The 23,822-nt window shown below is 38.3% G+C and overlaps 1 protein-coding gene across 2 annotated transcripts in view; it reads right to left on the reverse strand.

Annotated features, from left to right (window-relative positions):
* The window catches only part of LOC6044091 (LIM/homeobox protein Lhx5), a 63,811-nt gene that overhangs the window by 34,269 nt on the left and 5,720 nt on the right, over positions 1-23,822 (reverse strand). For both annotated transcript variants that reach the window (XM_038256392.1, XM_038256393.1), the window contains exons 2-3: positions 15,866-16,061; positions 11,866-12,086 (exon numbers count right to left, since the gene is read on the reverse strand). In XM_038256392.1, the coding sequence (XP_038112320.1) occupies positions 11,866-12,086; positions 15,866-16,061 (417 nt within the window). The remainder of the gene's footprint in view (positions 1-11,865; positions 12,087-15,865; positions 16,062-23,822) is intronic.

Below are 23,822 nucleotides of genomic sequence, written 5' to 3' on the forward strand. Positions count from 1 at the left end.
AACATATGACTGCCTTTTAGATCCCTCAACCAACATACTTTTCAAATTAAATATCAAAACGAACACTACCGATAAAAGCCCGTAATATCAACAATTTAAGGTGATTAAAACAAAGTTGGGTAAATAAAACAATCAGTCCCAATACTGAGCTAAGAACATGGCGGCTAAGAAAAGTAAAAATTAAGAAAAGTTCTATTTCGGTAACAACCGGGTAACCGGCCTGTGTTATAGAAGGGCGAAATAATAGTAGTTCCCAATACATAGAGAAACTCGAAACACTTGGTTGTAAATCATGTATCGAGAGAATCAAAATTACGTGTCGAATGCGTATCTAGTGTTATTATTTCTTTTGACCGTCCTGGAGTCATTTGGATGACACACAGGGATGATTTGTCTGAGTACACTTACTGAGGTTGCGACTCAGTACTTGTACACAGCCAAATTAGAAGGTTAAAAGACTTGATCACACACGTACGCTTTCTCATATGGCCCTTTCGCTGACTTAGTTAACGTCCTTTTCAATCTTCTTCTAAGACACTAGTCATCTATCCACCTATCAGTTTCATTCCTTTCTTCTAATTTGTGAGTTTAATTTCACCGAAAACTACCGATAAAAGCCCGTAATATAAACAAATTAAATTTATGAAACATTTGACATTTTTGTAGGTATAACCATGTTTTACGACAGGTGATTAAAAATTCCTTAAGCTAACAGGAAAAACGGATAAAAGTTGATTTTTTAAAGGCTTTTCGTAAGTCGAACAACTCCCGCCAAATCGGATAACTGACGGACGGTAAATTGGTGACTAACCTACACCTTAAATTTTAATCGCTTCCCTAAGCAAACACGTTTAATCACATTTCCTTTTAACTGGATTCTGACGATTTAAAATTTGCCAACTCTGGCAGTGCGGTGTCTAAATCTTAAACTGCTCATCCCGGACGGCAAACGGATGCTACAGGACACCGAGTCGGCAAGGTTAAGCTAATCTCCAATCGGCACCTAAGCCAGTTTCCACAGCAGGGCTAAGTACACATCACCGGCCACATGACCTGCCGGCTTTGTTTTGCCTGGGGGAGGAGATTTTCATTAATGTTCTTTTCGGGCCGATCCGTTTAAGCAAATTTTTTAGGCCTCTGTTTTTAAGCCAAAATGCCACTCTAATCTCTCAGGCTGTGCGCGCTACCTCCATGCGCATTTTGCTTCACTCTCTGTTGTCTCTTTCACATGAGATGCGAAATTCTACCATTTTCTGTCGGATTCAGAGATTTTCTCTTTTTAGGAAAGATTTCTCGTGCATCCCGAAAGCTGAAGCGTACCGGCGATAGGGTGGTCAATGTTATTCTTACACGTAAAGTCGTTAAGCTAAAAAAGGGAAACCGATCTGCCGCCGCTTTTGTGTAGCGATTTCGCATTTCGTTGATCTGCCGAAAGAAATTTGCTCACATGCAATTTAAACCATTTGAAAAATCCACACCAGCCTCACTTACAGTACGTGAGCCGTGAACTGGCCATTGTTATGATAATTTAGGAAAAATAAAATCCTGCTCGCATTGTGTACCAGGATTATCCGCCACATCGGTTTGATGGGATGTGGACAGGGAACGGCCAAACTGCTGGGGTGACATTTAGCCAATCCTGAAACCGCTATTCGGCTGCAGCGTGCCGTGACAGGAACGAGGGATATTGGGATTCAAGCTTCCAAAAAAAAGAGCCTTACTGTTTTTCTTAGACCGGGATCATTGTCGCCTGAGATGGCAGCTAAAATAACAACCGTGTGCCCTCCGAATATCGAGGATTTGTCGCAAATCGAAAAATTGCTTCATTGGAACTTCAACGCGAGGAGTGCAATACAAAAGCTGAAGTTGTTTTCCGTTCCATAGATCACAAGTTATGAAACATGTCTAAATTTAAGCAAACCACATCAAGATGCTCGTTGAACAAGAGAACAAAAACGGCCAACTCGAGATAGCATCGAAAAGGTTTACCGTCGAAGGCCTAAACCAAGTTAAGCAAAAGGGCACCATTTCACAGAACCCCGAATATACATAAAAACCCTTGGCAGACTGCCTGCCTGCCGGAGAGTAGACAGCGTTTCATATCATCGCGGTAATTAATCAACACCACTCGGCTGAGCGGATCGTCCGCCAAGATAAGATGGCTTGAGACTCGAGCGGCCCCTGCAACCCCGGGAACCGTGTCCGGTAACGAACGATTTGTAAAATAAAATGGAAAGTACTTTTGCCCCGTCGTTACTCCAGAGTCGCTCAAAATGGATCAACGGCAGCGCGCGGTGGCGTGGCCCCGTCTCGGGAGAAGTTGGTCGAAACTATTGCAGTTACACGAAATTTAAAGAAAAAAAAATCCGAAGGCAGACAGTGACATGGAGGTTTTTGTGCCTGGTGGCGAATCTGATGAATTTTGGAGGCGAGTCAATGAGCTTTACGTTTGCCTTTGGCATTGATTAAGATTTGAAACTTTACGATTATACAAAGATTGAAGCAAAACGATTACTTTAAATAAAGATTTCTTTAACTGAACTTGAACTTTAAAACTACTATTTCAAAATTTATTTAAAATCAAATTAAAACTTTTTGTGGTACCGTAAAACGGGGTGACTTTGATAGCCGGGGTGACTTTGATAGGTTTGCGATTTTTCCGAAAAATGAAGAGTACAATTAAAAAACGTAAGGAATGGTTCAGAAACATACTGACCGTGGTAGAGAAGTGTTCAAAGTTCCTCAAGAAGAAGTTTTCATAAAATTTTGAAGAGTTTAAAAAGTTAGTTAACTATAGTTAAGAAAATGTTAATAAAAGTCATTATTTTCAACTTCTCAAAGTGTCATGATTTTCTCAGTGAACATGATTTTGAATCGGAAAACGGAATGCATTTTCGGATTCTTTGGACAATATTCCACTAGGAGAAGATTCAATAAGTTTGTAAATAATAAATAATATGTGTTTTTGAAACACAGTTAAAAAAAATCTTCAAATTTATAGGCATTTTCATTTGAACAAATTTCATGTAAAATGTTTAAACTTGTGATTCGTGCTTCGAATTCAGTATAAAATGCAATATAAATCAATAATTTTATAAACAAAACCAGTTTTAACAAATTTCAGGCAAAATTCCGACTTTTAGCAATTTTACCTAAAATTTATATGTATTTTGTTAAAAAGGTTATAAACTTAGTTAACTTAACATAAACATTGATTTTTTCTTACAAACTATATCAGCTACTTTAGTGATGGTAAATTTAACGTAAAATTAAAGTTGGAACATCTTGAATATGATTTTAGCAAGAAAACAATGACTATCAAAGTCACCCCGGAATTAAAACTAAGAATTTTTAACATAACTATTTTTCTAAACACTACTGAAAAAACTTTTTTTCCAAAATAGTGCATGGACTTAGTGTGGCCTACCCCAGTACATGTTTTAAAAATAATAATCTTGAGAAAACCCTTACCTGTTGGAAAATATTCTAAAAACAATTTGAAATCCTATCAAAGTCACCCCGGTTTACGGTACTACAAGGTGTAATTGCGCTTAGAAAGTTTTATAATTATGCATATCAGCAATTGGGTCCTAAAATGAAGCTTAGATTGCTGATATTATTGTTTACAACGATAAAGCTTATTTCTCTGAGTACAATGACCCTAAGTTCGACCACAAAGAATTTAAAATGGATTTTTAAATCAATTTTGAAACATCAACCTCGCGGTCCTTCTTGACAGAAAAGCTCCTACTTGACAGCTCGTTCTAAGGGGACCATAGTTGATCCATCGAAAAAATGTTGTCTTGTAAAAAAATGCGTTAAAATGAAAAAAAAGTTATCAGAAATTGTTTTTAATCGTGTATTTTACCGTTGTACATAAAAATTGACATAGGGCTTTAGTACCCAATTCAAGCATTATTTTAAGAACCGATTGTCGACCCGGTTTACTCCCCTCCCCTTCGTTACGTATATTAAAGGAAGGCTTCCAACGCTCTCAAGCCATATATATATTTGTAAGCTATCTGATAATTTTTGATTTAAATGCAATTGTAAAAAATGATTTACAAATCCTGAAGTGATGATATTTATTTCTGGTCCAAGCTCCAGCTCCAAGTCAAATGGTTACAGAGCTTTAAGTAACAGTAGTGGATTTTGGATCTGAAGGTTGGATTGGGCCAAAGTAATTTTTTCATGGATTTTGCCATTTCTCAAGCTCTTTTCAATGAAACTTAATTCAATTTAAATGGTTGTGTAGAGGACATCTTAAGAGAAATCTCGTTCTTAGAATATATCCTGTCATTTTTGAAGCTTTTTATCCATTTTTTGGATCCGCTCGAAAAGTACATAAATTTTCAAAAAATTTCCTTATCCAACATTGTAGCATGCCAATACGATTCCCTTGAACAAGTAATACTGTCGAATGACTTGTTTTGACCCTATCTATATATTTGAGCATCATTTTAGTTTTATTTGACCCAATGTCACCTGCTCTAAGGGGTGAGATTGGGTCAATTTTCAAACGATTGGCATTTAAGGTAGAGTTCATAAAATTCCACCATTTTTTGGGGAAAAAGTTAGTAAACTACGTTAAAATTTGTTCGATATCACTTAAATTCTTGAATTTGAAATTACGAGAGGTGTATCGTTTTTTGACCCAAAGTCAAATCCACTGACGGGATTAGTCTGTTATTCAAAGCCAATTACCAGAACTTAAAGACAATAATCTCATTTTAAAGAAAAGTAACGTGAAAATAAAAATATAAATAAATAAAAGTGGAAAAACACAAAACAAGATGCAGTTTGTTAGCAGAAAAAAGCTTTTTTTGATGATTTAATAAAAAAAATCTCAACGGCTATTTATTTCTTTACATTTAGGGTCAATTGATGTGTTTTGGTTAGCGGATGCTCCACAAAATTTGACTGTACCTACACCCCACGGCTAGAACCTTTCGTTCAGTTCCCTAATAAACCCGTATCGAATCGTTCCAAAAACAGGACTACCAGCTTTCGCAGGTTTCTCTCACCTCCCAACCATGATTGGCACTTTGTGAATATATTTGTACTCAACAGTTTCAAGAGCGTGTAGAATCGATTGACATCATTTATCCATTTTTCTCGTCATGCTAACTGATGAAACTCGGGCCCCGTCCCGCGGACTAGCGCTCTTTTATTCAACCTTGGCCGTAGATGTTCTTTGTAGAACTCCAGGCCCTACTTGCGCTGACTTGGCACTATTTATGTTTCTGTTTTTCACGGATTAATGATACACGCCCGGTGAAAGGTTCGATTTTGTTTTCCGAATTCATTACAGCGATCTCCCGAATTCAACGTTTTGGACCCCGAGAAGGCGTTGAAAGGTAGGTGATCTGCTTTGTTAAACGCAATCAAAGATTTCTTTCTTAGAAGTGATTTCAAACATTCCAAACATTTTTTACGAGTTTTATTGGCCGTGTGCCCATTTAAATGCATCAACCAGTATTGCATATAAATATTTTGCCCAAGCTCAAAGGCGATCCGCCACCGAAAATGCACATAAAAACAAAACTACAGATTTTATAACACTTCTTACTAGTTCCTTTCTGCCCTGTGCCATGATGTGGCTTGCAGGGCTTGCGACTCCGTGGGAGCTTATTCCGGAGGAACACTGGACCAAAGAAAACCCCCGTCCGGTTGCGGGAAAGAGACAGCAAAACAACACACTCAAGTCCGTGGATAATTATTGCTCGTATTCATTAACAATGATTCGCCCATAACCAGAACTAATCACTCGGCCCCCTGCTGCCCTGGCATGGAGCTCTGCGGGGTCCCATTCAGGGTCTTACCCGAGAATGAGTAGTAAGACAGCGTGCGCGTACTTTTTTTTCGGGATACGGCCAAGGCGCAAAAGAAGCCTTCTTCCCATGCATCCCGGGTTCCGGGTCTGCTCGGCCGGATCGTGAGGGCACCGGTTTCGGTCGGTAGGATGGCCGGTGGAACATTTATCGAGCAATTGAAGGGAAGAAACGATCTTGCGGTGGCCTCTTTATGGGCTGAGAAAAAAAAATGCATCGTATGCGGGAAAAGGTGCTCTTTTTTTGGCTTGTATTGACGGGGTGCAGCAAAGTTAAAGGTCGATCTTTGTTGTGAAAAAATAAGTAGGATACTGCTGGTTGAAATATTTAGAGAAAGCAGCATAAAAACTTTTACATTAACCTGATTGAAAAATGCTAACATACAGACGAGCGCCTCACATAAACAATCAAACTGCTTAAAGGAGAAATAACTTTTATAATTGACGAGTAGATTTGTGACGAAAAATTAAATTAAATTAATGTCTTAAATGTTGATGATCAATCAACAAGGGGATTTAAATGCAAATTTGAGAATCTCATGGACATTTGAAGGTTGTTTTTAGAAAAATACTATTTTTTTAGCAAAAATGTATCAAGGAAACGTATTGATGTATCTTCGTTATAAATTATGTTAAAAAATCATATTTGCGAAAATCTCAAATTAAAAGTAGAGGAACAGCATCTAATTTCAGCGTGCCTCTAATGTTGGCAGGGTTTTTTATGGTCCCTGTTGCAAGTTTCTGCTCATTTCTAGGCGTCCGAAAGGAGGAGCAGGAGAAAAAGGCGAGAATCGAACCCGCGCCCCATAGCAACTAAGGGATCGGCAGCCGAAGCCGCCAACCACCGCGCCACGAGGCCCTCCAAGCCATTTCAAAGAAAGAAAAAAAAGGTTTAGGGTTTAAGACTGTTGGTTGTCAAATATTAGCAAAATATGCAATATAGATCCTTTTAATCCATATTAATTCGAAAAATATTGCGTGACTCAGTCGAAATATTTGAATTCACCCCGCTAAAAACTGGAGAAGAGTCGCTCTTTATCGGAGCCAAATTTCAAACTTGCCGATGTTTTTATTTCGGCGCCGTCGTGCTATCTTGTCGTTTGTCGCTTTTTGGCGTTTCGAGAAAAACGCGTTTAAATGTTTGAACTTGAATAAACAAAAACGAGAGCACGTAATGTAAACAATAACAAACACGTTTTGACTGGTTGACCATTCTGTGCATTTTCCCGAAGTTTGTTTGATGCGTGGCGTCCTTAACTCGATTTGACCAAAAATACACGTACGACAAGTTAGCACGACAGCGACGATTTGAAGATTGAAAGAATTAAACACACCGTGATAATAATGGTTTTATTTATTATTATTTTTTTTTGAAAGTCAAGATTAACTCTAAAAAATTTCTTTGAAGTCAGGTGAAATAGCCAAATTTGTTACGTTTAAGAATGTTTTGCTTAATCAATTCTCAAAAATGTTGCGATAGGCTGAAACAAAAATGGAAAGAGAAATGACATTCTTGAAAAATCAAATAAAACAGCTCATCCTGATTGACAACTTGGCTTACGACACCTCGGTGACCGGTTCCTAAACCTGCTCTTTTCGAGACGTTCATTTCCTCATAAACCAAGATCATCCCCATAAACTAAGTAAGGCCACTTTATCGCAACGCCGATTCCCACGATGACAGGGCTAAGTGAAACAAGTCAATAACGGCGATCATTGCGAGCTCTTTGGGAGAAATCTCAACCAACCAACAAGATCACACTTTTTTTTCTTCAAAGCGTCCCAAAAATTGCCATTGTCCACATATTTTGCCACAAACGGGATCCCCTTTGAGGTGCACCGATGGAAGCCGCGGCTGGAATAAAATTGATCTTTAAATGCAAATAACGGCCATTATCTCGTTTGTCGTTCACGGTGCATTAGCATATCTGACCGGTACGTGTATGTGGCGTATATGCACATGGTGTGTAACGTTTGAAGTGGGGTCTCACGTGCTTTGGGTACGGGTTGGGTGGTTCACTTCCAAATGCAGCGGAAAAATGTCCGACCGGCCAGACGCAGACGCGTCCAGTCCAAGAAGGGGCATTACGGATCGGACGACGTTCCCGACGACAGCAAACGTTAATGTTGCAGCTACAGCACCACTGTTGGGGGATAAATTACGATTCGAATATGCTAATCCAATGTTTTGCTGTCAGAATGTGTGCAGCTTTGGAGCCTTTTTGGGTCGAACCAAAAGTGAAAATATTTAAACGTCATGCAGGTAAAGTGCGCGGTACAAATTTATTGCAAAAAATTTGTCTGCTTCTACAAAGTTATGCGTTATGCTCCTCTTTTTTGCATATTATTCATGAAGCTCGAGATCGTTATGCTCTTCACAGCAAACAACAACAAAACCAGCAAAAATCCTCGAACATAATTCTCGTTTCTTCTTTCCCGTGCGCATTGGGAAATATGAACCAACGGCAGATTTATTGTGCCTTTGAACAGTTGTGTATTTATTGAAAGTGCTTTTCATTTTTCCACACCGTGGTCGTGTGTTGCTCTTAGAAAATCCTGCCGAGTCCTGCTGAAGCACGGCAGACATTTTTTTTCCACCGAAAAGATTTATGCCGAACAAAATTTATAGCATAAAAATCAGTGGTACATAAGGCACCGCCACGAGGACCACGTTGAGCACGTGAAGATGGTCGGCTGCACGCGGCGGGAAAATTTGTGCTCACCAGGAAAATTTTCCATAATTGATTCATGCGGGAAGGAAATTAATCTTCCCCGACGTGGCGATAAGTTTAGCTGCAGGATACTGAATATTAAAAAAGTGGACCTTGTCCAGCTTTTTTGCCGTTTGGAACACTACACCATTACACATCTATCGGAGAATTCAGGTTCAAAAACAATGAGACGCACTCGTGTAACAGCTTATGGTACTACATCAGTTGCTGCCATGGGCTTTTTAACGAAAAATTAAAAATCAATTAGTGTTAATTGAATCTCAATGCATGCATCTACATCATAACACCTGCATCATTAAAAGGTGAATAATGAGAGTCAAACTGGTGCATCAGTAAGCTTCATTTATGCATCAAACCATATTGATGTAACCGATATTAATGATAATTTCATTGTTGCTTGTGAAAGTGATGGTGAGGAAATTCGTACTCACTCATATCAGGTAAAGTGCAGTTTATGTTGATTTTTACTTTAACTTCACTTATCAACAAAAAGGAACCCATCGAAAACGAAACAAAATGGGGTAATTTAAAGCGAATGGCAACAGGTGTTTTAGGCTGCTAATTTTTGCTAACTGTGCTTCTGCAAAATTTCATTCTTGTGAGAATTGTTGTGTTGAACTAAATTAGATACATGTTAAAACTGTGCAATAAAGTTTTATTGACTTTGCAAATGTCGATGCGAGGTAGCTTGTAGCTGAAAGTTTTATAAGTTCAAGGACATGGTAAAATTGAGTATCTTAAAGTAAATTTCTTCAATTTTAATTTTTTTTGAACATGGTGTGAGGTTCATTGATGCAGTGTGGATCGTTCAAAAATCGATTATGGACAACATACAAAAAGACAGTTTTTCTACATTAATTTAAAATCTACAAAAAATATTCAGGGTAAAAAAGTACATGAAGTTTTCCTAACCTCGCCATGTTTAAACCACGATGGTCAGTTACGGTTTAAAATTAAACTTTGCCGTATAAGAACCACCTAAATGATCTGCATTAGGGTGATTCACAAACAAAGGGTTTTTAGAGCAAAATTGAAAGGAATTTTAACGTGAAATTCTACTTTAAGAGTAACACCACTCTTTTTTAACTGCAAACACAGTTCTCAATTGTTCCATCGTCGCCAACGAAGAAACCAACCAAAGGTTCCGTTCTCTCTCCTTTAACGGCAACTCTCGGACCACAATCTGCTGCTACTGACTGCGCCTTCAACAAAAAGCAATCAAAGCGAGTAAAACCGCAACACCAAACAGCAATCCACAGCCGGCACCGCCGTGTTGCCACAACGCAAGTGGGTTTTTCTGTCCACAATCACCCCACCACCCAAACAGTAGCTGAAATGCATAAATATACTAAATGTCAGACGGTGACAGCAGAGAGAACATCAGTCGATTTGTTGCGACATTCCGAGACGCGAGCGAGAGGCGTAATGAAGATAAATATTTTTCTTCATTGTTCGAAAGCACTCAATTTGCGTTCTGAAGACTACGAAGCTCACGTGGATGGTTGAGGGGTGCTGAATAGTAATTTTTAGTGACCTAGGAACCGTTCGCATAAGCGTCTCATTTGCAAAAGCAGTAGGCTTAGAAAAACAGGGTGATATTCAAGCAGAACTAAAATGAGAAGTGTTGGCTTTTTGATTATTTAACTATTTTTTAAGGTTGAAAATTATGTGAAAAAAACGCTGTTCCATACATGCGATATTGCTTAAAAATGTGTGAAAAATGAATCCATAAATAAAAGAACACAATGATTAATTAGGTTGTACAAGAAAACTTGTGCCTATAGTTTAAAACACGGTTGGTTATGATTATAATCTTTTTTCATGTAGTTATTTTTATTTGTTGTGCTTGAACAAATTTTCAATACCAGTGTAAAATTATGAGTCTGAATTTGTTTTAAGCTTAAAAACCAAAAAAAAAACTTTCAAAAATTATTATTTTCTTGATTTTTTTTTAATATTACTATTTATATGAAAAATAAATATTATTAAAAAAAAAGAATCAGAAAATGTTGATATTGGAATTCATAGCCTACTGTATTCTTTGTGTGTGACATGCGCAGAAGACCACTAAAGCTAAGCTTCACTAAAGTTGCGACGTGTTGTTGTATACTCAAATCTATCACACGAAATCAGCAGTGAATCATTCCGTTACAATCGTCCTCAGAATTAATTCTCCCAGCTTGTACATGTCAACCGTCTAAAATTCCAAAAAGTTTCAACTGTATTCCGATCCATCTGGTGCCGAGTAGCACAACTAGATTCAATACGAAAACGTGACGAAAAATCGATACTCATGACAGAGTTCGCAGGGATGGAAAACCTTGTTTTGCACGCGACAACTCTGGGCAGGAAAATTTATTCCATCTCCAAAATGACGGGGGCACCGATAAGCACGGCATAAACATAGCGGTCTATTTTCAAGATCATACAGCACGCGCGGTTATCTGGAGTCACAAATCTCTCCCATTGGCTGCTGCTTGAACCCCATTCTGCTGCATTCGTTTGATACTTTTCGCCCTTCGTGTGCTCAGCAGCTGCCCCACACTGACTTTTCTGAGCAGCACTCACAATGACCGTTATATATAGCAGACACAAACGAGGGGACGCGCGCGATGGGGACAACAACTTCACCAAACCCAGCAGCAGCTTATGTACAACATAAAATATTTATGTACTTTGGAAAATTCACAGACATGTTTGCGCTGCCAAATACCGACAACGACGACGGGGACACGATGATGGCGCCCCGGGATTGTGGTGTGTGGAGCGTATCAACAGCAGCCCGGCAGCTGGCCATGTGACTGTGTTTGAGCGTAAATCAAAGTAGGCAAAGACGGCTGGGCTGTGGCGACGACGACGACGACGACGACGCCGCGTACGTTCACAGAAAAAGTCGACGCCAACTGCGCATACACAAGATTTTCGCTCGCAGAGCTGAGGTGGGTGGTTATGCTCCCGTTTGTCACGGCCTGCTCTGTGGTGGTGATGGCCCCTTCAGGGCAGGATTACGCCCGAGGGGAGAAAATCGAACTTCAAAATGAGAAGGTTTGATGGCACGAGGATTTGTGTGTATGAGTGTGTGTGTGTGTTTGGGTGAACTAACCATTATTTTGCCTGCTATAAATAGGTCCTCATAAATTTTGTGCCACGTTCCCGGTGTTCTCGGTTACCGTATCAAAGCCACACGGGCGAAGAAAATGGGGTGGATTTTGTCACGGGCAAAAAAATGAACCATTTTGCATTGTGCCGGTACTCTTTTCTTCATCGTGCTCTGGGGGGGCTTCTGCTCTAAGAATACATTACCTGTCATCGTTGATGGATGTGGTCCCTTGCCGAGCAGATAGTCGTCCTTACAGATAAATTTATTGTCATCTAAAACGTACAGCTGTTCACCTGTGCTCAACTGTTTTCTACAAATACAACACGTAAAACAATTCAAATGAAACACTTTATCACGCGGTTTTCGCACTAGATCCGAGGGCGCGATCCCCTGGCCACAACCACTACACTTTGTACCGTATCGTCTGGAAGAGAAATGGAGAAAAGAAAGGATCATTAATATTTTTAATAGTAGCAAACAAAATCTGATTACCAGATTTTGTAGTGGATCTGAGTTTATTGTGTATCTTTGAAGCAACAATTGTTTCGGAAAAAAATCTTTAGAGCGGTCAATTAGGTCCCAAAGTTAAATGATACTTGGTACGACCAAAAGGCGTAAAAATGAGCTCATTCTAACGTAAAATGTAGTCCTGAAAATTGTCAAAGAAAAGTATTCGGCCATATCTTCTACTGTATTTTATTCAATTTTATTTGCATAGTAGGTCATTTTGAAGGTAGATGTTAGAAACTATCGACCAATTATCTTTAAGGAGGCTTTGTAAGATTGGCGCAAAAAGTTTTGGTGAACTTGGTTTCATTGTTTAAATATTCTAAATATTATTTATGTTATAAGATTCTCAAATTAATTAACCGGTTTTGTTGGATTTAAACTTTTATTTGGTTGAAAAAATGGTAACTTTAAGTTTCAAAATAATTGAAACACGACCGCACTAACTAAATAGTTTGGAAAACGAAACGATTGCTTCGCAACACTAACCAAATCATTCGAAATTTCTCCCAAAACCCTAACGACCCTACGCTAATCTCTGCTGGGCGCCCTAGATCCACAGAGACTCGCGGTTACAAATGCTCACACAAAACAGCATTACCGTGAAACGTACGGTCCAATTGGCGCCGCTGTCCGATTCCCGCTCGGCGGCCAAATTCGTCTCACCAATTGATCATACCACCCGTTCCACACATCCACCAACAGTGGCCATAAATGATCATTACCTAGATCACTAGGCAAAAGTACCGACCTAATGCAAAAGATCATTGGTGCATGTTATGGGCGATTTATTTCGGGGAGAGTGGTGAAATCCCTGACCCTAATCCAGCTGATGATGGGATGTGTGGTCACTTTCCCAAGGATTTTTTTTGTAAACTGTTGTCATTGTTGAACTTTTTACAGAAAACTTTTTTTTTAGAAAGCATGTAAAACCAATACACATTAATTTGAAATTTAATGAAAAATTTAAAAAAAATGTAAAAAGGCGCTACACAATTCAGTCACCTGTAATGAGCATCTCATAAAGTGAAAACAAGCTTTAATGAGCTCTCCCAGCATCACAACAGTGGCTTTAACCCTTTAATGAGAAGTACTAAAGTAGCGGAAGCTTAAATTTTCAACATTTCAGTGAAACAGAAATCCCCTTCCAAAACCTAGCCCCGCCGCTCTGGTTTCTGTCGAGAGTGTGTTGAACAGGTAAATAGAGAAATGTTTGAATAATCGAATTATAATTGCTCTCAGCGTCGGATCCTAGTGATGATGGCAATGGGTTTTGCGGTGGCTTCGAAACCAACCAACTTACTGCTCATTTTTAGGTTCGGTCGAATCACACGCACCCATTGGCCATATTAAAGCGATTTAGAGCAATCAATGCGGCGGTACCGTGGACACATATGAGCGTGATGGTGGCAATACATATTGCTGTCCACGGCGAAGGATTTTTCACGTTTCGTGCCATTGCTGGGCAACATCATCGAGAGAGAGAGAGAGAGAGAGAGCGAGACAGGTGAGCGATGAAATGAACACATCGAATTGGTCATTTCAAGTTTCAAGGACCATTTGTAAGTTTTGATTGACTCGAGGGTTGATCTTACCGGCCCGGTCGAAGGCTGGTAAAATCGAGATGCTAATATGTTTGATGAACTTAGCAGAAGATGCAATAGGTGATTCTGAGAGCGTAGTAATCAATGTCTAAATTACGGACACGTTTGAGATAGTTGAGCGAATTTAATTCATTTTCAGCCTCAATTGATTTTTTTTTTTTCGAAACCTCAAAAACCCGTTGCATTTTTTAAAGGTGGTGATATGATTTTTAACTAATGAGGGAAAAGCTCAAGAGTTTGGAGCTACTCATTATTTTACCTTTAATATATTGAGTGATATTAAAGATCAAATTGCATCAGAATTTCATGATATCGTTGAACAAAAAAAACTGAAAGTGACGTTTTAATACGAATCTTGATAAAATAAAATCTATCAAATTTTGCATACTTTTCAACAATCACTGAATACGCACTTTGAAAAATATTTGCAACGTCCTTATTGAATGTTTTGATAATAATGCCATTACACCTACCAACAAAATTTATGCGAAGGCTCACTTAAGGGGAAGCATGAAGTTTGGGGTCCCCATCCCCAGAAACACGTGCATTTTGAATTTTTCTAAAATATTTAGACAGGGCTGAATGGTTTTTCTTCAAAGTTTGTGTGGGAAATTAGCGCTGTTCGCTACTCCCACATATTGCATGCAAGAGTGACGCCCTAATTTTCCATAAAAACTTTGGAGAAAAACCATTCGGCAATGTCTAAATTTTTTTGAAAAAATCAAAGGGAACGTGTTTCTGGGGACCCCAAACTGCGCAGTCATTTTTGACAATTTTTGTTGGTCAGTGTTATAAATGATTGCTGACGTTTTTACAAAACAAGTTCCACAAAGTTCTGCTGCATTGGATTGTTATTTGCCAAATTTATTAAATTGTTAAGGGAAATAAAATAATTCTGCAAAAAAAAAAATACTCTAGTAACGAGTCTACACAGTTGATTATTGTTCCAATTAGGAAGTTTTACCTAATAATCAGAAAATTGCTGTTCTCAGCTAAAAAATAACCAAAAATTAAACAATTCAGAGATTTATCGCGCATTCGATCATTTTTCCGTAGTTCATTTTAAAACCTTGGACGTAGGTAGCTCGAAAATGACTCGGAAATCCTTCTTCCATCCCCGCTGGAGTTGACTTTTATCATTTTGCGTTGCGCTGCAAAGAACACACCCTTTTTTCTGTCTCTAGACGAACTTCATCTTCGGCTGGCTGCTGCGGATGTTCTAAATATGAGCCAGACACCGAGAGAGGCCGGGCTGGGCCAGAATATAAATTACCGCGTACCGTATAGGATCAATCTCATCATTCAGATCTTTTCAGACCAACTTGGGTGCTGCTCCTCTTCTTGTCTCACGAACAAGACGAGAGACCCTGTGCATTTTTTATTTTTTTTTTTTTTTGGTTGGTCTTGCGCACACTTTTACGGTTCGAGGCGTTCATGTGACCGTGGCTGCAGCTTCATCGCATCAACGAGCCTGGCCCCGAGAAGACGAATGCGCGATTCCGAATACCGATAATTATAATCTTTAAGCCCATTTATTTCCCAGCCACCACTACCGGATAAGTACATATTGTATGTAAATCGTCGCTATCGGCAAACGAGCTTCTGAATGAGTTGTTCTCTTTTTCATTCTCAACTTTTTGGGATCGCTGCTGTGAATGATTTGATGTTGATCTGCTGGCTTAAGGTGAAGCCGTTGATCATTTTTGAAGAAAATTAATCATCACTAAAAAATATTCTGTATTAAATTAAATTTAACGAATTTCAACACCAAAAGGAATCAGCATGTGCCAGTTGTTGCCTTCTTGAAGCCACTGAAAGAATTTTTGATCTAAATCAAATGTGCTTCAAAATTTATAAAATTTTGTGGTACAGTCATTGACGTCCTAGTTGGCAATCATTGATTAATGACGATTTCCATAACTTTACAAGAAATGGGATAATCATTACCAAAAGGAATCAGCATGTGTAGGGCACTATTCTAAACAACTTGTTGAAGGAATTTTGTCAAAATATTGAAAGCGACGCAAAAATTATATCTTTGAACGAAAAATCATGACAATGATGGAAGTCTTCACGTTAAGCTTGAACTTACCGAAAGAAGTCATTCCTGCAGTAGAGCTTCGACTCCCGGCTGAAGCACTTGTCAGACAGGGGCTGGTGACACTCGCAGCACCGCACGCACGACGCATGCCAGCCCCGTTCCAGCACGTTCAGCAGGAATTTGTCTAGGATTGGCTTGTTACATCCGGCACACGGGTCCACAACCCCGGACGGCGGCTCGCCCCGACCTGTAATTATCCGTTCAGAGACAGCGGGAGAGAGAGAGATGGAAAAGAAAGATGAGAAAAATTAATATGTACACCTTTGCCGGTCGAGAGATAAATAAGACATCGAGACAAGCTGAAAAATGAACTATCAATCAGGGCGTTAACATGCGGCAGCTACTGGAATTTCGTCGTCGTTGTCGTCGTTATGAATCGAAACGTAAAAATAAACTAAGAAGAAGTAGCAAAAAGTCATTAGGACTGAAGGAAAAAGGTTGAACCAACCATAACTGTTGAGAAATGTTCCGCCATTGTTCCCACGAGCGTGAATGTCAGGCGCGTCAAATGTTTGCAAAACGAGCTCTTTTATCTCGTCTTCGGATCTTTAAGATGAATATGATGCTCATTTGGAGCTGGAATCCGAGATTTTTACCAAATAAATCATGAGACCAGGATCAATTGCATCAAATTTAAGTTTTGGTTTGATTTCTATAAAATATTTAAAAACTATGCGTCTCCACCAAATTTGGATTCTGATTTGTTGGAGATACATGGCAATCAAAGTAGGCTGCCAAATTAGCTTAAGGCTATGGAAAAGGTATCATTCCCGGTCGGCCATATTTGTTAAGAAAAACATCAAAATATTGATTCAGAATTCAATCAAGAAATAGTTTTGCCTACCTCAGCTCAATGAGGAAAGGCTTTAAAATCACTCGAAAAATGAACTTCTTTATTCGACCTCTTAGACCCACCTTCACGTATACCTATCGACTCAGAATCAAATTGTGAACAAATGTATGTGCGTGTGTCTGGATGTGAGTCCGTGCACCGAAAAATATGCACACGATTATCTCCGGACTGGCTGAACCGATTTGGACCGTTTTAGTCTCATTCAATCCGTCTTGGGGTCCCACAAGACCCTAGTTAATATTATGAAGTTTAGAAAAGTACTTCAAAAGTTATGCTAAAAAACGATTTGGCTAGAGTTTGAAATATTGTAAAAAAGGGTGGTTTTTGTAAGAAAACCCATCATGCTTTATATTGTTAGAAAGGTATTTAAAAGACCTTTCCAACGCGTTCAAAAGATAGAAGATCTGACAACCCTAACAATTGTTATGAGCACTTATGTGTTAATTATACACTTTTTTGAGGCCGGATCTCAAATATGTTGATGAAAAAGTTGTCCGGATCTATTATGCGACCCATCGTTGGATAGATAATCAAAAGACCTTTCCAATAAGCCCAAAAGATTGAAGATCTGACAACCCTATCAAAAGTTGTAAGTGCTTTAGTGTTGTTAGTTCACTTTTTTTGAGGCCGGACTCAGATATTTTGATAAAAGAACTTATACACTTTTTTGAGGCTGTGTGGTGTATGAATGCGAGGAAGGCACCAACCACCTAAAGGTGGATTAAGTAACGTTTTTACATGATGTTTGTATGTAGAAGCAATTTATAAATCGTGATTCATTTTTCATTGCAATTTGCTATTTCTGAGCTCTGTGAATTTCTCAATTTCTCAGTCAACATTGTTACTAGAGTGTCCAATTCCCCATCCCGGAAAATAAAGTTTCAGGAATTCCCACAGTTCGTTTTAAATAGGGTAGGGTAGTCATCAATGAGGCACTATTGATTTTTAACTTTCAACGATATTTGTATTTTTTTCATCAGCATGTTTTCATGAGCTTTTTGTTGCATTTACTTTATTTTAATGTGTTCTAACATTGACCAAAATATGAAATCGATCTGACGACTACAGCCAGAGTTATTCAACTGTCTCATTGTAGACGCAATTTGGCAGGAAATGAGACAGCTAGGGAACAATGAGACACTCGACGAAAATCAATAATTTTCCGGTAAAACATCATGTTTTGTATTGTTCCATTGTATGTGGCTTGCCTTAAACATTTGAAAGTAATTTTGCCAACTTCAAACTTTAATTAACAAAAGTTATCTATATCTATATTGTAAAATCTATATATTTATACCGAATAACTTTATATTTTTGGTAAAATGAAAATAAAAGTCAATAAATATGCCAAAAATCGCGTTCATTTCATATTTTGAAAAATTTAAATAGATTTTGAAAAGAAAAATCAAAGTGCCCCCAAAATATGAGCCTGATTGGTTGACTACTTGTGAGAGCCATTTTATCATTGTTCCCCGTGTTTCTATACCCTACTTCTCGAAATCCAAGACTTTTTAAAAGCTCTTTTTTGAACTTCATACAACGAAAATTATTCACAAGTTAACGGTGCACATCAACCAGAGCTTTTGCACCAAGATTTTTGTTACATTCATTCTTCAAAAATGCATGAACTATCGATATAATTTTTGATTTATCCACAAAACAATATAAAACAAATTTTGGTTATTTTTAAATTAAAGTTTGTAAGTTTGACAATTTTGGGATAAGAAGATAGCAACTTCCTTGTTTGTTATGCACCCTTAAATTTAAATCGAAAATAATGTTCAATTTGAATTGCCTTCAAAAAGTTTAACTAAAAAACAGATTCACTTCATTCAATGCTTGATATGTAATCCATTGCTGGTGATGACATGGAACGATAGCACAAAATTAAAATTCAGCCTATTTTTAAATATTGTAGCACTATATTTAAATTTTTTAGGTGATTTTGTTTAAAACGGATACAGAAAAACTAAATTCGTACATCTATTTCCTAAATTAAAGCTTTTAAATGCTTTACAAACAGCTGTCCCGATTCAACCCACTTGACAGCATTTATTTTTGTGAATAGCAGGGATGGAATAATCGCGAAAGAGAGAGGAGGCAAATCAAGCAAAAGAAAATCGCTCCCGAAATTCTCCAAGAAAATCAATCTGCTGATGATTTTTTGTGAATTTCCTTGCCAGCACCACTCAAAAATATTGATTTACTTTGTGTACACATTGCCCATCTACAAGATGTGACAGGTCGTTTTTTGACGTGTGGCGTTACACTTGTAAGTGTAGTAGTGAAAAAGATGTTCCGCCGAATAATCAGGATGACGATTTGTTCAGATTCTTTTTACCGATCTTTCGTGCGCGAGAGAGGAGAGCCATGCTCCCTTCAGATGTTTTCTCTTGATGAACATCCAAAGTTTTGCCTTCCTCACTGAGGTAAGGCTGTAATCCTGCTCGAAAAATGAACTTTTGAAAAAAAGCTCGTAGACCTATATTCATATATACCTATCGACTCAGAATCGAAAACTGAACAAATGTCTGTGTGTGTGTGTATGTGTGTGCGTATCCACTTTGGTGCTCAAAATTCTTGCCAAGTTTTCTCGGCACTGGCTGATCCGATTTGAGTCAAACAAGTTGCATTCGATTTGTTTTGGTGCCCCATACTGCACTATTGAATTGTTTGAAGATCCGATAAGTAGTTCAAAAGTTACGTATAAAAAAGTGTAAGAGTTGCGAATCAGGTGCTGGAATTTTGATGCCGGAATTCACTTATCTATATGAAAACTATGTCCGGATCTATCATCCGACCCATCGTTGGTTAGGTTATCAAAAGACCTTTCCAATGAGTGCAAAACATTGAAGATCTGGCAACCCTGTCTCGAGATATGACCACTTAAGTGATATTTATGTACTTTTTTGAAGCCGGATCTCACTTAAATGTATGTAAACTATGTCCGGATCCATCATCCAACCCATTTTATGTTAGGTAATCAAAAGACCTTTCCAATGAGTCCAAAACATTGAAGATCTGGCGACCCTGTCTCGAGATATGACCACTTAAGTGATATTTTTGTACTTTTTTGAAGCCGGATCTCACTTAAATGTTTGTAAACTATGTCCGGATCCATCATCCGACCCATTGTTAGTTAGGTAATCAAAAAACCTTTCCAATCAATCCAAAACATTGAAGATCTGGTAACCCTGTCTCGAGATATGACCACTTAAGTGATATTTATGTACTTTTTTGAAGCCGGATCTCACTTAAATATTTGTATACTATGTCCGGATCCATCATCCGACCCATCGTTAGTTAGGTAATCAAAAGACCTTTCCAATGAGTCCAAAACATTAAAGATCTGGCAACCCTGTCTCGAGATATGACCACTAAAGTAATATTTATGTACTTTTTTGAAACCGGATCTCATTTAGATGTATGTTAACTATGTCCGGATCCATCATCCGACCTATCATTGGTTAGGTTTGAAAATCTGGCAACGCTTAGTCTCAAGTTATGACCGCTCAAGTGACATTTGTGTATTTTTTTTATTGAGAAATAGATGGAATTGGTGTCCAAACCCATCATATCACCAAATGTTGGTAAAAAGTGAGGAAGGCGCCAACCACATAGGTGGATTAAGTTAGTTTTTCTTTTAATGATGATTATGCCATCGCTGGTGAATAGATTTTTTTGTGCTATCTAATTGGCGACCAAATTGCGACAGAAACGCCATTTTATGCAACCGTTTGACTTTCACAGATCAACCAAATTCGATTGCATTCCCGTGAAATGTGTCCGGTCCGGTGGTGTAGTGGTTAGCGTGGTAGCCTCTCACCCCAGTAAGGCCTGGGTTCAATCCCAGACGGACCCGGTGGCATTTTTCAAGGCATTGATATTGATCTATTGATCTATCACTTTCTATTGGATGAGAAATTAGCAGAAACTTGCAACAGAGATCACAAAAGACCAGGGGGTCGATAAAGTGGATTGCTTTGCTTTGCTCCCGAAAAATGCTGTCACTCTTCATATGCAATATAGTTCTGATCAGATCGTGCGTCAATTTGCCTGAGGGAATCCTAATCGGAAGCAGTTTTGTCACTCTTGCATTGCACGTCCCGAGTTATTAGTTATAACTCGGGACTCCGGCAATCAAATTCAACCCAATTATGGAAGAATGAACAGAACGGTCATCAAAAATAACGTTTTCAATAATATTTTGCATTACGTTTTCTGTTTTTTGCTTATTTAAAGTCAAACAACGTTTTCCTCGGAACTTCAAAAAGCTCAAACTCACAACGTGACATTTTTGATACACGAAAAAATAAAATTGTAAATTGTAAATGTATGCTTTGGAATATTTATGGAATAATTATGTTAAGCAACCATGCGCATCCACATGGATCTGAGGGGGTAGCCAAAATAAAGGGGTGCGCATGGTTGTTTTAGATGATTCCATAACATACATATGTATCTGAAATTCACAATTTTATTTATTGGCTGGAAATTTACAAAAATATTATTATGCAAATCGGAATACTATTATGTTCAGGGAGCTCAAATCTAGTAATGTGCTATCGATATCACTAGGCGATCAGTGATACCACTCAGTAGGGACAGTAATCAATTAACCCACATTAACCGAACATTAATTCGTGTTGGCAGCAAACAATACAATAAGTCTCGGCTACAAAACCACCCGTCGTCACTCAAAAGGCACATGTCTGTACCGTCCGGCCGTCGGGTGCGAAGTAAAAACCAAATCGCCAAAGTGGAACGCACAGAAAATGTATTCATAAATAATTTGTTCCCGGCTTGTTTTTTTTTATCGAGAACTGTACGCTGAACACACCACATCGATATTAATTACGGCACCCCAGCAGCAAAAAGGCGCTATAAAATTTGCATTTGGCGTGAAACCTTTAAGCCTAATGAGATCATGACTCCGATGGAGACGCTTGGTCACTGGTCAGTTGTACAAACTACCTTCTACCTCTCAATCCCGCCGCTTGAAGCGTTGTAAATTTTGTGAATGAATCACTAATTGAAGGTAAACACACACACAAAATCCCACGAATAGTGACTGCACAGACAGATGGCAACGGCAAAGTAGAGGGGGTGCGAGTGTATTTAGTTTATTCACTCTGATTGAAAATTCGCGTGAGAAATCGATTGAAAATAAATTTGCGATTTTAAAGGGAATGTGTGCAAACGGTTCATTCGCTTCATTGCGCATGATTTTACTGAAAAACGAGGGGAGGGGGGTTGTTGGGGGTGGGGAGTTGCCGAAAGTGCAGTGTGTAACATAGCAACCCACCGGCGTGTCACCTTCTACCCTGACTGGTGGTGGGGAAAAGACGGAAACATTTTCCCGTTGCCTTAGAAACCCATCTTCATGGCTTCCTTTGCTCTTGCTGGGTGAGATTCGCAGATGGTGTGGGGAGGAACTAGAAGAAGCCATTTCAGATGTGAAGAATCTGTATTCGAATCCTTAAGCTTTTGAGGCTTTTCAGTAACTTTTGCAACTGATACAACAGTAAAAACTTCTTCCGTTAGCTAATCGTTACGCCACCCGTCAACTGTAAAAACAAACAACACACACCTCAAGCCGACCAAAAAAAAGCACACACATTTCCAATCCTACTCCGAAAGATCAGCCTACCCTAGAAAAACAGAGCAACCTTGAAATCGATACGTCGTCGGTTTGCAACGGTTTAGTGGTCGTGGGCAAATCTCCTTAAATGACGCCCTGATTTGAGTTCCGATCCCATATCAAGTTTTCCGCACCCCAACAACAGCAAACGGCAACCAACATCGGTATAGTTTCACCGTTTTGTTTTCATAGTGCAACCATGCCCGAGCAAAGGTGTCAAAATAGAGGTATCATTCACAGAAGCGTAACATTTCGACGCTGATTTAATCCGTGATGGGTTTTTTTTTCGGTTGGCGGGAAAGAGATTAATATTTGCCTTCTTCCCAATGGTTTGCAATGTTAAGATGAATGGGCTCCTATGTTCAGCAAAAAAAAGGTTAATTTGGCTTATAAAATGTTAAGACTGCAAATTTTACAGTTGTTTTGCAAACAATAATTTCCAAAATTTCTAAGTATTGACGAAAATTTTATGTTGGCGAGAAAAATATTTTTGTGGTGTTACATTGTAATTTCATATAAGTTTATTTTTAAATGAGCCCAAACATGCTAAATATGATTATCTATGCAGGAAAAGGCATATTAGATTGTTCTCAGTTGATTAGACTTCTATTTCTATTAAAATTTCGGGGGTGACATGAACATTTGCAACGGCCTTACTACTGTAAAAAATGGTTCTACCTCTGGACTTTTTCTCAAAGCGTAAAAAAGTGACATACGTTAAGATAGCACGATATAGTCGAAATTCCAAATGTTTTCAAGCAAATGCATAGAGAGATCATATTTTTTGTGTTTTAATTTAACCGATATTTAGTGTTGTGCTCCAACTTCACCTTAACGTATAAGTCATTTTCGAATTACTCTCTGATAGTTTTCAGTAATGATTTTGGTGAAGATTCTTCCAAAGGATAAATTCACATAACACATTATAGTGCTACGTCATGCTTTTGTTATAGATTTGTTAGAGAAAATAATCACAAATATGTTGTTTCAACAGATTCTTGGCACAAGCATTGAATTTCCTACAAATCAAAGGACAATTTTAAGAAAATAGTTTGATAAATCTTCATTTGTGTGCTATCTTATGACACGCCCTATCTTTTTAAAATAGACGTGTTAAATATTTGGAAACTAAACGTATCACACAATGCTTTATACATCTTTCAAAAATTTGAACATAATTATGCAAAAAAAAATACCCTAGCAATTTTTTTTAACTTATATTATTTTTTCTATAGAATTTTGCTGTAAAAACACTCAAGATCTGTTTAATTCAAATTCATTTCTATATTATTTAATTTATAAATGCTTTATATTAATTGAAAAAGATACAATTTCATTCTAAAACCAAGTTACAAAATGACAACCAACTATCGTGAGCTCCAGTAACCGTCAAGGTGAGACCAGGCACCTGTTTGATAGAGCCATAACACTGACTGTACAACAGCGATTAGTAC

This window comes from Culex quinquefasciatus, chromosome 2, assembly GCF_015732765.1.
Source record: "Culex quinquefasciatus strain JHB chromosome 2, VPISU_Cqui_1.0_pri_paternal, whole genome shotgun sequence".
Classification (NCBI taxonomy): domain Eukaryota; kingdom Metazoa; phylum Arthropoda; class Insecta; order Diptera; family Culicidae; genus Culex; species Culex quinquefasciatus.